Raw genomic sequence first — 14,947 nt, 5'->3', positions numbered from 1 at the left:
GTTTATACTTATAAAACAGCATGAGGCATATGTTGCTTTCAAACGTAAAATCCCTGAAGATAGTGGTTGTTTATAAATTGCTTTGTACCACAAATGAAGCCCACTGGTGGGTCTTCTTAGGCTAAACTAGAGATAAAGACTCCCAAAATACCATAGGTTGCACTTGGCATCAGCCTCTTAGAAAAGCAGATTTGGGAGTCATAGATTGCCAACAAGGCAGCATCAACTGTTCCTCCTCACTCACAGTCCTTGGATCAACCAGGCAGCAAACAGCTCAAGTATAAGGTGACAAGATACAAATTCAATAGATATAGGATGTGCCTTTGACTAATTCCTCAAAAGCCATTCTCTCTCTCTTTTTTCCAGCTTCACTGAGGCATAATTGACAAATAAAAATTGTATATACTCAAGGTGTACAACAAGATGCTTTGATATACATATATAGTGAAATGATTACCACAATCAAGCTAATTAACATATCTATCATCTCATATAGTTACTTTGGGGGGATACCTTAAGATCCACTCTCATAGCTCATTTCAAGTATACAATCCATTATCATTAACTATAGTGAATAATAATGCTGTACATTAGGTTTCCAGAACTTATTCATACTACACATCAGGTAACTAGAAATTATTCATCTTATAACTGCATGCTTGTACCGTTTGGACATCTTCTCATGCTCCTCACCCCCACCCACCACTGGTAACCACCATTCTACTCTGCTTCTACGTTTTTGACTTTTTTGGATTCCATATATAAGTGAGATCACAGAGTATTTTTTTCTGTGTATGGCTGAAATTGTGTGATACACATGCACACACACAAACACACACACTAGAATATTACTCAGGCTTCAAAAAAAAAGATATCCTGTTACAACATGCATGAACCTAGAAAGCCACTATCTCTTGAAACAACATCATAAGACATAGTTTCCAAGGTCCCTGAAGGGATGTGCCCAATTACAGGACTCACTACACACAGGAATTACTTCTTCTCTGTTACTAGATAGTTATAGTTTCCCAATCCAAATACAATCTACCCATAAGCAACATAAAAATGTTGTCTAAAAACAGAGTTAAGGCTGGCCAGTTAGCTCAGTTGGTTAGAGCGTGGTGCTGATAACACCAAGGTCCAGAGTTAGATCCCAGTACTGGCCAAAAGCAAAAACAAACAAACAAAACACCATAGATGACACTGTATTAAGAGGCTGTCAGAGAAACAAAGCTAGGAACTTAAAAGCTAGTTAGATACTCATGCAGCAAGAGAAAGGTTTTGTTAACCCTTTGTCCAAAGTGCATATAACAACAACAGATTAATTAGTAGATACAGTGTGCTTGTCAGGCCCTGTTCTAAACATTTTATATGCATTAACTTATTCTAGACTCCTATGAAGTGGGTATTTTTAGTACTCCCACGTTACATATGCAGGGACTGACTTAGATGTAGTCCGAAGTCACAGAGCTAATAGTTTGCCCTGGCTCCAAAGCCTCTACTGACCTATTAAATGAAATGTAAAATAAGCATTTCAAAACCACGTGATGATATTCTTTAAATAAGCCACCTTTCTTACATCTCTTCTGAAACTGATGGGCAGAAATATACTAATTAATTTCCAAAGAGGAATTCCTTTGTGATCACTCTGCACATAATTTTCCAAATATGGAAAAAACAAAAACAAAAGGGCTAACATACTTCTAAATGGTGTTAATTACAGTGTTAGCCTTCTTCCCACTCTTTTTTCTTCTTTTTTAATTTTTGGCTGGCCAGTACAGGGATGGAACCCTGGACATTGGTGTTATGAACACCAGTCTAACCTATGGAGCCAACCGTCCAGCCCTGCCTTTCCCCTTTTCTTTCTTCTGTTCTGCTCATCAGCAGTAACCTGCCTGAAGCAACTCTAACTACAGTTACTCAAACTAGGGTGGAGATAAGTATGGGGGAATTAAGTCAACAGACTTCAAAAATAGACTAATAATCCAGTAAATCTGGTAGGTACTAGTGCTGGCTTGAGAAAATCTGAACATTTGTTAACCGAAATTCTTATAAAAATGAGACAGGTACATACTTTTCATAGTTTATGCTTTCCTCTAATTGTGAATAAAAATATTTTCAGTGGCATTTTTATTTAAGAAATAATTATATAAGGGAGAAAAAGAATCCCAAGTAGCATTTAACATAAAATTACACTAGATTAACAAAGAGACAACTAAAAGTAAATTAATGCCACCACAGTCTGCTAGGGAGGGGCAATGGGTACCCGAACTAGTAAAGAAATGGATAAGACACAACAGATGATTTCCAAATCTTTCAGTTTAGCATAATACCTTATAAAAAAAACTAACATTACAGACTGATTATTAATAATAGTTCTAGTATCTCATTCTTCCTTCACTTCATCTCTACAATTATTTTCCAAAAACACATTCAACTTATCAGGGCCCAAATGAACACCTTTCCCCTTAAATTGATGCTTCCTTCAATTTCCCTACTTCTTGAAGAAACATGGTTATACTCTAAATGGGGGGAAATCAGCAAACTTTTTCTTTTTTCTATTTTTTATTTTTTGTTTTGAAACCTAATTGATTATACATATTTATGGTACAGAGTTGACTATCAGTATTTGTGTACAGTATGTGATAATCAAATCAATATTATTAGCATGTTCATCAATACAAATCATAATTACTCTTTGTGTCTCTTACCCAATTACTCCCTAACCCCTCACCGCTTCCCCATTTCCCACCTCTAGTAACTACAGGACTGTTCTCTCCTTCTGAAAGTTCAGCATTTCACTGTGGTCTTTCTTTCTCTCTTAGCAAATTTTTTCTATAAAGAAGACATAGTAAATATTTTAGGCTTTTTCAACTACACACTGTCTCTGTCACATATTATGTTTTGTTTTTTAACCCTTTAAAAATGTAAGAACCATTCTCACCTCAAGGCCTTACAAAACAGGTCCTTGGCCACATTTGGCTCACATGGCATAGTTTGTCAACCATGCTCTAAATCCCGAAAAAGTATGGGTCTTTCACATTCCCATTGAGCCAATTCTATCCAACAAGCATGTGTGATGGAGTTTGGATGTGTTGTCGTCCCAGAACTCATGAGGAAATCTGATCCCCAACGTGGCAGTGTCTGGAACTATTTTAAATCATGGGGTCGGATCCCTCCTGAATGGATTAATGCTCTCCCTGGGGGGTGGGGGTAGTGAGTGAGTTCTCGCTTTATTTAGTTCCCATGAGAGCTGGTTGTTTAAAAAGACCCTGACACTTCCTCTCTCTCTCTTGCTTCCTCTCACCATGTGATCAGCTTGAACCTGCCAGCTGCGTGCTGCTTTCCACCATGAGTAAAAGCAGCCTGAGGCCCGCACCAGATGCAGCCATCCCAGAACTGTGAACCAAATAAACCTCTTTTCCTTATGTATTACACAGTCTCAGGTACTTCTGTTATACCAACACAAATGAACTAATACAACGTGCCAAGGCCCTTCAGATTCTTCCCCTACACTGTTTCATAGACACTGATGTCCCTTCTATCCATTTCTATAATCCCAGTAGAACCCTGTATTGAGAGCTACTTTTCAAAGTGGGGGTTGGGGGGCGGTGAGGAGATGGTGCTAAAAAGTTATAGAGGTACAGTAAAAAAATTATTTTCCTGCAGAAATTTTCATAGTAACAGCATTTTATTATGCCATATGGATGTAACTATGAAACTTAAACATCGCTGAGTAAAATCTAGTGCTTGAGTACATATATGTAGCTTTGTCCAGAAATAATGGTCTTTTCCAACCACCTCAATCCAAGAACAGCTCTTCTTATACATTGGTCACTTACAGTATTCATTTTTGTGAGTATTTTATGATAAAATATAAAGCTACTCAAAAAGGGCATGCTATCTGAGTTCAGGACCTAGCACAAATTTTGCTCACAAGTTAGTTTCATTTATCATTCTTGTTAAAGATAATAAACTGTCAATATGCCAACAATTATCCCTTTACCACTTCAAATCTTCCACAGTTTATTTTTTAAAAATTTTATTTATTTTTAAATTGAGAAATAAGAATTGTATATATTTATCATGTACATGCTGCTTTGGAATATGTATACAGTAGCCCTCCCCTTTTCTTGTAAGACAGGTCTGATGAACTCTCTTAGCTTTTGTCTGAGAAAGTATTCTCCTTCATTTCTGAAGAACAGTTTTGCCAGGTACAGTATTTTTGGGTGGCTTTTTCTTTCCTTCAGCACTTTGAGTATATCACCTTCTCTAATACGTCCCATAGTAGTTTCTAACTGGCAAATCCAGTCAAAACTTTGGCAAAACTACTTGCTAAAAGTCACTTAAATGTTGTCACTCCCATGCTCACAAATCTTTACTAAAGTTTGTGCCTACAGGAACGTACATTAACATGTTTCACAACTGTCTCCCACAGCTTCCCCTACCTTATTCACCAATTTTGTTTAGTTCAAGGACTTACTACTTCTCATTCTGTTTATGTACCAGCCAAATGTAAACATACTTCCCCATACAAAGCATTCTCATGTTTATTGCCTTTATTTGTTACATTATATTCGCACACGCCACCTGAAAGTTGTAAATCCCACCCAAAGATAAATAAATAAGCTCTGCCATCAGTTCCCCAATCAAATCTGCCCCGGCTTATAAATTCCTAATTTTACACTTCTTTTTTCTTCTTTTGCTAGACTGCATTACCAAATTTTACCAAGAGGTGGCAAACCACAAACACAAATCTGAAAATTCCTAAACTTGTAAGTTCCAGGTAATGTTAAAAACTAACTATCAGAATGCTAGTACAGGAAGAAATCTCAAAGATCACTTAGTGATCTTCAGTGGTTAAAGAGCACAGATTCTGGAGTTAGATTAATCTGAGTTAGAAACCCAGCTCTTTGTTTACTAAAGTTTCTGAACTTCTGTTTCCTTTATCTATAAATAGGATAATAACAGTACCTACCTCACAATGTAGGTCTGAAGATTAAACAAAATAATCCATGCAAGATGTTTCAGCACGATGCCTGGCACATAGTCAAATTTCAGCCATGCTGGTTATCACTTCAAAATTCCATAAATTGGGCTGGCCTGTGGCTCACTCGGGAGAGTGTGGTGCTGATAACACTAAGGCCACAGGTTCAGATCCCATACAGGGATGACTGGGTGGCTCACAGGGTGAGTGCGGTGCTGACAACACCAAGTCAAGGGTTAAGATCCCCTTACTGGTCATCTTTTAAAGAAAAAAAAAAATTCCATAAATTATAAATTCTTTGGGCTGGCTGATTAGCTTACTTGGTTAGAGCATGATGCTGATAATACCAAGGTCAAGGGTTCAGATCCCCATACCCGCCAGCCAATGAAGAACAAAAAATGATAGAGAACTAATAAATTCTTCCTATCTGTCTACCAGCAACACAGGAAAAAAAAAAAAAAAAAGATAACTAATAAATTCTTCCTATCAGACTACCAGCTATATGGGGCACATGTATTATAAATAAACCCTCTAACCACATCCCAGGCTCCAAGCAAATTAGGACCAGCACAACCTTCCTGACTAGATATTGCCGGCAAAAACTGGAAAAAAACAATTAAAGACTCCGAGAAAATCCTACTCTGAGGTAACATGTGGAAATTGATGTATTTTTTTTTTTTAACAACTAAATACACTTTATGATTCTATATAATAAAGTTAGAAAGGAGGTTCCAGTTATGGAGACGTAGGTCTTACTCATTTTAGACTAACCATGCCACAGATAACAACCATAAACTCTGGACGAAAAATAAAAAGACAACTACTTAAGGGCACTGAAGAGCAGACGAAAGCAGACAGAAACTGAATGGATTCTATACTTAGAATACAGGAATTGCACTGAGTGAGCTTCCTGGTTTTAAGGCTTAATGCCTGAAGGTGGGCCCCACCCCATGCCTAGCAAACAGCCAAAGTATCAATAGAAATCCCACAGTCTTCCTGGTTTGAAGAACCAGAATACCCAGTTCAAAGTGACAAAAGCAGCTGGAAAGTGATGGGAAAATCTCTGCAAAGGAAAGAGTCACAGAAAGGGAGCCCCAGGGCTGGCTGGTTAGCTCACTTGGGAAAGCTGATAAACACCAAGGGCGAGGGTTCAGATCCCCATACTGGCCAGCTTCCAAAAAAACCATGTACAGGAGAAAAGGTGCCCCAAATGCTGCAAATGAACTCTACACAAATCTCTGGCTGACCTAAGGATGTACACATGGGGCAGACTCCAAGAAGCCCAGCTAAATAAAATAACTGAGCATATATTTCTGCTGCCCACTGTAGAAGAGACTGAATTTGGAATTCGAGTATAGTTAAAGACAACTGTCTTAGTCTGCTTGGGCTGCCACAACAAATACCATAGGTTCGGTGGCTTAAACAACTGAAACATACTGCTATATATTTTCTCACAGTTCTGGAAACTAAAAGTTCAAGATCAAGGTGCCAGCAGGATCACTGTCTGGTGAGAACTCTCTTTGGGCTGCAGATGGCCACCTCCTCACTGTGTCCTCACAAGGTAGAGAGAGAGCAAGATCTCCAGTATTTCTTCTTCTAAGGGCATTAATCCCATCATACCAGGGCCCCATCCTCATGATTTCATCTACCTCTAATTATCACCCAAGGTCCTCTTCTCCAAATATCATCCCATTTGGAGGTTAGGACTGCAATATATGAATTTTAGGGGTTGCAAATATTCAGTCCATAACAACTACTTAAAAGAAAAAAAAGCAATATTCTCCAGAGGAATATAACAGAACCCAGAGCCTCCACAAGGTAATATTCACATAGTCCAATATACACTCCCAAATTACTAGACATAGAAAGGAACAGGAAAATGCGACTCATACTCAAAAGAAAAGCAATCAAATTTAAAAGGGGGTTGCCTACCAATAAAATGCATGTGCTTAAAAAAATTAAACAACACTAAAGACCTAGAAATTCAGCGTTATATGATAAATTTGTATATGGGTCAACATGCCTGCCAAAAGGATGGCACAGACAGTGACAAAGAAAAAGGGCTAGCCCAAAGCAAAATGTTGAAATCAGCTGTCACTCTCTGACTTCACCTATTAGAGTCCAATTCATTCGGCCTTCTGGCACTCTTACAAGCCCTACTCTACAGTTCCACTCTTACTTTTCATTGGCTGGCAATTACTTAACTAATTAATAATTAGATACTACTGACCATTCAGAAGTGAACCCTATGAAAGAGTTTTTAAGATACTATTGAAAAGGATGTTCAAAATGACTGTTGACAGAAAAGCTCTATACATTAAAAAATTAAGTTGATGCAAATTCAGAACATGACTATATTTGTATAAGTGTCCTACTACATCCACCCTATTTTCTATTTTGCTTTTCTTGCTGACCTCAAGGAGATTGCTACCCTGATCGTTTAACTGCCCAATAATTCCCCAGATTTGTGGGGTAGAAAATGGCTGATAAAAAGAACTGTGAGCAGCTGCCATCATGCCATACAGTGAGGTCCAAGATACTAAAGAATTAAAGACTGGATACACTGAGTCTAAAAAGTGGCCAACCTCAGCTAGACAGTAATTTAGCCTAGACAGTAATAATTTTTTCCTCAGCTAATCTGGATAAAGTCTCACCTACAATCATTCAGTTTAACATTAAAAATTATTAGGAAGATATAAAGGAATTTAAAACTCATCTTTTTGGGATAAAATAATGATAAGTATGTTGGCAGAAAAAAAATCAAACATTTTAGATTTCTTAAGCTAAGTCAATAAATTTTACCTGAATGCCTAAATTGCTAAAAATAAATCAAAATAAATATATTGGCAAACAGTAAAAGACAAACAGAACAATGGAATAAACTGCATAGAAAGAGAAACCCACATTTAAGTAAACTTGGACTGTGATGAAGACAGCAATACAGGTCAGGAAAAAATATCAACTATTATACTATATGTATATGAACTATCACAGTAAATCCAAAAATGAATATTAGATGGATTAAAGTCAAAATGTGAACAGCAAAACTTTAAAATTTCCACTGGGCTGGTCAGTTAGCTCAATCAGTAGAGCCTGTACTCACCAGATGCCAAAAAATAAATAAATAAATAAATAACATTTCTACCAAAAAATAATAGATTAACTTTATAACTTCAGGATCAGAAAAAGCACATGCTATAAAAAAATTACAGATAAATGACCATATTAAAGTTAAAAACAAATAAACATACATCAACAACCCCAAAATAAATTAACAAAGTGAAAAATACAAAAGGTACAAGGTAAAGAGATATTTGCAACTCATAAAAGCAAAAAGATTAGTATCCAGGACACACAAAGAACTTCTACGAGTAAATAAATAAAAAGATGATCCAACAGAAAATTAAGTAAAGGAACAGGCAGAGAGGGGAGGTAACCATAGTCAAAAACCTATAACCTGTAATTCAACATTATTAGTGGCCAGGGACAGGCAAATAAAAACAATGAGGGACCATTTCACATTCATGACCTGGCAAAATAAAAGAACCTAAAAAACTAAGTGCCGACAAAGATGTAAAAAAAAAAGATGTAGATGTAGGAACTTTCATATACAGTCATGCCTTGCTTAATGATGGGGAGATGCTCTGAGAAATGCATCGTTGGGCGATTTCATCCTTGTATCAACACCACAGAGTGTACTTACACAAACTTAAATGGCATAGCCTACTACACACCTAGGCTGCCATTATAATCTTATAGCAACACTTTTGTATATGTGGTCAGTCCCAAAATGTCATCAAGGAGCACATGACTACTTCTATCAGAGTATAAATTGCACAACTACTTTGGTCAACACTCTGGCAATATCTGCAAAGTTGAAGACATACCTATCCAATGATCCAACAATTCTACTTCGATATATACATCCTAGAAAAATTCTCACACCTATACATAGGATACATACAAGAATGTATGTATCATTTTGTGTAAAAAACTGGAAACAACCTAAATGCCTAATAACAATGAAATGGGCAACACACAGCATGTTCATATAATTGAATAATACACAATGGTTAACAGAACAAACTAGACCCTGCATGTATCAACATGATAAATCTCCACAACCTAATGTTGATTAAAAAGAAAAGAACAAGGTCCATAAAGAGATATACATAATTCCATATATATAAAATTTAGAAACACAAAAAAATCACAGAATACTCTGTGACAACACTACAAAAGTATGCAAAGGAACAACAAAGACTAAACTTAGTATGATAGTTATGTCTGCAGAAATGGAAAGCAGAATGGGATTTTGACGGGGTATTTGGGTGGCTTCAATTTTATCTGTAATATTTTATTACTTAAGCTGGATGGTTGGTACACGAGTGTCTGCTATATTATAATCTATACTTTTATATATCTGAATTCCGTAACAAATAAAAATTACTAAAGAACTCAAAATTACACATGTTTGTTTATTTACTGGTGGCTGGCTGGTACAGGGTTCCAAACCCTTGACCTTGGTGTTATAACATATAACACTGCACTCTAATGAACTGAGCTAACCAGCCAGCCTTTATATATGTCTATTTTTAAACATTATGTACTTGAAGACAAATAGCATAATTTAAATTCTTCACTTTTATTCCTGGTTCCTTGTTCCCTAATTACTCCCCCCTTCCAAAGCAACAGTATCTACTGAATTAAATGGACCCATCAATGACCACTGAAATGTTTTCAGATGAAGCCACAAAAATCAATCTGAAAAAGAGAAGTCTAAAGAAAATATCAGGACACCCTCTCTATCAGAAAACTTGGGTTTTCATATTGTAAGTAAACCATATCAACCCACTGTCTATCCCTGAGTAGTGTGACAATACCTTGTTAATGCCTTCATGATAGGTTTTTGCAGTTTTTAATGGACTCTACCCATCCTAAACATCTATTTAGTTTAATTAATGACTTTTCCAATCTACTAAGGATCCTCTTAGAGTGAGTCTTTGCATTTGATAAAATAAAATGTATACATCTGAGTTATGAATAACCCATCCTAAGGTTAATACACAGAATTTTGATAATAAAGGAAATTCCACTAGGCTTCATATCACTAGAAGAAAATGTAGTACAATAAAATTCTTTAAAAGTTAACTTTTTAAAAAATTACCTCAACTTCTTTACTTAAAACCTGTCGTCTGAGATCTCATAAATATACATGCCCCTGAAAATCAATATCCTTCTCGAAGTTTCTACAGTTTGGTAGGTCAATACACCTACTCTACCTCTTATTAGCCTTGTGACATCTGGCAAGTGATCTGCTTCTCTGTTCATATAAATAATGGAGGAAAAAGAGGGTCTATATCATAGAGTTTTCTTGAGGGATTAATATATGTAATTCATATATGGAAAGCATTTAGAACAATGGCCAAAGCTAAATGCTAACATATGCTAACTAACATAAATACTTGTCTGAAGCCTATTACTTTCCTTAGTCAGGAGTATCTTCTGGGTATTGAGTATGATAAATCATACTCTTAAAGACTAGGAAGATTACTGGTTCACACACTATAGGATAATGTACAGCCCTATCTTTCTAACCTAATTAATGTTTCTCCAGTGTCCTCCTGATAGTAATAGTCTGCTTTTCAGATAACTCCTTCTATTATTTCCAGCATACAAATTAGAGATATTACTCCATGAGACAGTGACCAAGTTCTGAAAATTCTTACTCCTAAACATCTCAATCTGTTCCTTCTTTCTTCTACTAATTCTACTCAACATTTGTCAGAGTCTCACAACTGTCTCCTCCTTATGAGTCTCTCTTTTCAGTTTAACCACACGTACTTCACTCTTCATGTTGTTTCCTTTAATGGATCCCCACCACCTCCAGAATAAAATCCAAACTCCTCTGCACGATATATATTACCTTCAGAAATCTGCCTATATTTATAATATTCCCATCAGTACACTTATCATCATATATTCCATTCATTCCAAACTATGCACAGGATTGTACAGTAATTCCCAGAAAAAACCAAGTATGCACTTTTCTTCTGAAGGTCACTTCCCTTAGACTAAAACCACCAATTCAATACCCCTTCTATTCCAATTCTTACTTTTTTGCATATCTACATTGCTCTTTAAGGCTATTAACTATCACAGTGACTGAAACATAGGAGATACTAAATGTTTATCTTTTGAAATAATGTTTACATCTTCCACTGGACAGCAACAGGTAGATCTTTTATAAATAACTAGAATAAGCTGTTTAAAAGGAGACTTGCGTAATACATCTTTGCCTCTCCAGTGCCTATCACAGTGCTTGGAATATATCACTAAATAAGTGATTGCCAAGTGAATAAAACAAAATTTTCCAGAAGCCATGGTAGATAATTTTTACAAAATTTGATTCCATTCTAGCTTTTTAACTTGTGTTTCTTGGTATTTTGTTTGTTTTGTATTGTTTTTTAGTTGGTTGGCTGATCAGTTTTTGTTTTTGTTTTTTTTTGGTGGCTGGCCCGTATGGGGATCTGAACTCTTGACCTTGGTGTTACAACGCTGACCTCTATCCAACTGAGCTAACCACTAGCCCTTGCTGACTAATTTTAAAGATTTTTAAATCACAGAAAAATGTTGTATGCTTTCTATTAGTGTCAAAGTAGAAAATAACTACCAGAAATAAATGCCTTAACTAACAGTTTACAGTAAGAATTATACAGTGTAGATACAACATACTTAAGTGGACTTTTAGGTCTCCGTGTTTACCCAACCGTTGAGGAAGATGAACAAATTACCATTATTGAATGGAGAACCCCAGTTTTAGGTTATCCTAAGGATTCACTATAATTTAATTGCAATGAAAATCACACTACTCAAATAGCAATCAGGACTTAGGTAGTGTAAAAAATAAAATCAGACTCTTAATTTCAAATTAGAAAGTGAGAATTTCTTCTTGCAGAATCAACAGGTTGTTAACAGCATGTCCAACCAACACAGAGTTCCATAAGTGTGAAGTAAGGTACACTATTTACACAGACATATATATCATTTGGAGGAGCATATCTGCTATGAAAAGGATTGAACATAAATGGAAAGGTGGCAGAAACAGGAGAAACTTCGGCACACCTTAATTTTTGAAGGCTAGGTTTCAAAGTTCACAGATAGCAAGACGTTAAGTTAAGAGCTGGATTTGAGAAGGGCACCTGAGGTACGAATAAGAAATTACAGACTTTCAAAACAAAGAAGTCTGTTGCTCTAATAAAACATTAGGAAGTAATGAAAGGCTTTGAATATAATGAACCATCTTCATTTCCATTTTCTAACATATCCGAAATTTTTTTCTTTTCTTTTTTTTTTTTTGACTGGTAAGGGGACCACAACCCTCGGCACGGTGTGGTCTGCACCACGCTCAGCCACTGAGTGCACCGGCCATCCCTATATAGGATCCGAACCCGCGGCCTCGGCGCTCCCAGCACCGCACTCTCCCGAGTGAGCCACGGGGCAGGCCCCGAAAGTTTTTTTTAAATATTGAAATAGTATGTTCAGATTTACGTTATTTACCATCTAAAACAGAAAACTAGATATATTACTGAATCTCTCCCCCCCAAAATAGATTTCCTTAAATCCACTTAAGCAATAAAATTCCAAAATTTAGCGCCGGTAGAGGAACTTAAACCCTTCTTTTTAAAATTAGGAAAAAGGTAAAATGGCGTTTTTATTGAGTTCACATACTAAAGAAGGTGGAAAAGATGCAGTACTTATTCAAAGTGTAACTACATTCGTGGTATAAGTAAAACCCTGGTTTCAGTTTTGTATGGCACTTGAATTCCCTTCTAGAGAGGAGTAAACCTACCAGACTTCAGCAGAGGGAGAGATGTTTACATAAAGCCTATCAAGTTCAAGTACTGACCTGAAATACCTACGCTGCTCTTCAAGCCCGGGATCTAAATGACTTTCTCAGTAAGAAATCTTCAAATTTGGTTCCTGGCCTTAACAAAAAAGCTCTATCAAAAGCTGAAATGCACTGTATCCCTCTCTCCACTCTGCACCTTCCGTTTAAAACACGATCAACCCTTCTCCAGGGCAACGTATGAGGAAGCTCGACTTAAATCCTGACAGCATACCGCTTGGGTCCCCAACCTCTTCATCCTTGACTCCTGCTAATGACAATTCCAACCCAGATCTACCGTCAATATTGTCAAATCCCTCCCCTTAGGCTCCAAAAAGAAAATGTACCTGTAGAGTATCCACTGCGCAGCAAACAAGGCACAGCTCCAAACCCGTGTCCTCTACCCCTTTTTTGCTCCCTCCCAGCCCTCCCTCCTTTTCCATGCTGAACTTGGGCAAAGCACTTGGCTCCCTTATCTGCCCGCAACTGGCGCCAGGAGAACCGCGCTCCCGGGAGATGCGGAGCTTGGAGGCTGAGCGCTGCGTCTGGCACGCTGCGGCCGCTCAGCTCAGCCCAGCCCCGCCAGGTAGTCCCCGGCTAGCGCCTCTGCCGTCTCGAGGGGACCTCGCTGGAGACGGGCTGCAGCTCAGGGAATTCCCGCGACGAGCTGTTGCGCCAGATTTGCTACCTGCTTCCCGTCCCTCACCCCCGAAAGAACTGCACCCGTGTCCCACCAGCGCAACTCCGGAAGCCGCAAGGCAATTCGGGGGTCCTTCGCCCCGGCGAACGCGGCTCCCCCATACATTTGCCTGCCAGGTCGTACTGTTCCCCACCCGCAACCCCCAGGGCCATTCCCCACCCGGGCCTGCGTAGGTTCAGTACCATTCTCCTTACGGGGCGGACTCCGGAAGGGCAGCAACTCCACCTCCTCCTCCTCCGCGGCCTCTAGCCATCTATCGGGAAGCGTCTCCGGAGGCGGCAGCACAGGCCGCCGGACAAGGACAGCCCAGGGAAACCTTCTCAGAACTAACTCAGCTCCGGCGCTAGCAGCAGAAGCCGAGTCTTTCATAATTGTGCGACCAACTCCTCAGGGTAACTGGCCACAGGGACGCGCCCGCGCCCGCCTCCGCCGGCGACGGGGCTGGAGACAGACCACGTGAGGGCGCGTCGTGTGCGTCGGCGCCCGCGGGTCGGGTCACGTGAAGGGCGCGCGCTCCCTCACTTCCAGGCCGACTCCCTGCGCGCCGCGCACACGCGCCGGGCACGAGCGCCCCCACCCCGCCCCCATCCCCGGTTTCCCGAGATGGCTGCGGTATTCTCCGCAGACGTCCTTTGGATTCTTAGTGGGAACTTGCACAAACATGTGCCTCATCTCCTGGAGTGGAAGTTGAGGAAGCAGCGGCTGAGGGTTATGGTCCCAGGCCTCCGAGATCCAGCCTGGTGTTTTGGCACGGTCTCACCCCTGTCTGCACGCTCCAGCAAACTAGAGTTTCCCAACCCCCTTCTTGTTCCTCAGAGGGGTTGAGCCTTCAAACATTACTCTCTCCCCGTCCAAAATGCGGAGTTCTCTTCTTACCCCCGAATCATGTGCTGCTTCTAGCTTCCTCTGTTTCTGCCTGTAAGAATTCTTCGGGGTTTGACTATAGGATTATTCCTTTTCCCTCCAGGGATATCACCCACAGACAAGCATACGCCATACCTCTTCTGAACCAAAGACTGGATTGTTACCCTCGTCTAATACATGCTTCTCCGTCTTTTCATTACCTTTGCTAATTCACCAGCCCAGGTTTGGCTGTTAGCGATAGTTTACTAAGTGTTATTATTGCCTATTTATTCTAAAAACCTCAATCAGTTTAATTTCCTTAAAACATTGCTTTTCGTGCATCGCCTTTCTACTCCCGAAGACTTCAAGAGTTCCTCCGTCTGACTCCTTGCAATCTGACTCTATCTTATCTCCTTTTTAAATACAGCTTTATTGTAGAATAGTAGACATACAATAATCTGCACATATTTACGTGTACAGTTTGATAAGTTTTGACATGTATATACAGTAGTCCCTCCTTATCCTCGGT

The 14,947-nt window shown here is 38.9% G+C and overlaps 1 protein-coding gene across 3 annotated transcripts in view; it reads right to left on the bottom strand.

Annotated features, from left to right (window-relative positions):
- Positions 1 to 13,845, bottom strand: part of TRPM7 (transient receptor potential cation channel subfamily M member 7) — a 105,822-nt gene extending 91,977 nt beyond the window's left edge. For all 3 annotated transcript variants that reach the window (XM_063090966.1, XM_063090968.1, XM_063090967.1), the window contains exon 1: positions 13,758 to 13,845. In XM_063090966.1, coding sequence (XP_062947036.1) covers positions 13,758 to 13,760 — 3 coding nt within the window. In that variant the 5' untranslated portion in view covers positions 13,761 to 13,845. The remainder of the gene's footprint in view (positions 1 to 13,757) is intronic.
- Positions 13,846 to 14,947: the final 1,102 nt, after the last annotated feature.

Source organism: Cynocephalus volans, chromosome 3, assembly GCF_027409185.1.
Source record: "Cynocephalus volans isolate mCynVol1 chromosome 3, mCynVol1.pri, whole genome shotgun sequence".
NCBI classification, from domain to species: Eukaryota; Metazoa; Chordata; class Mammalia; order Dermoptera; family Cynocephalidae; genus Cynocephalus; species Cynocephalus volans.
This window is presented reverse-complemented; position numbering and strand designations above follow the sequence as displayed.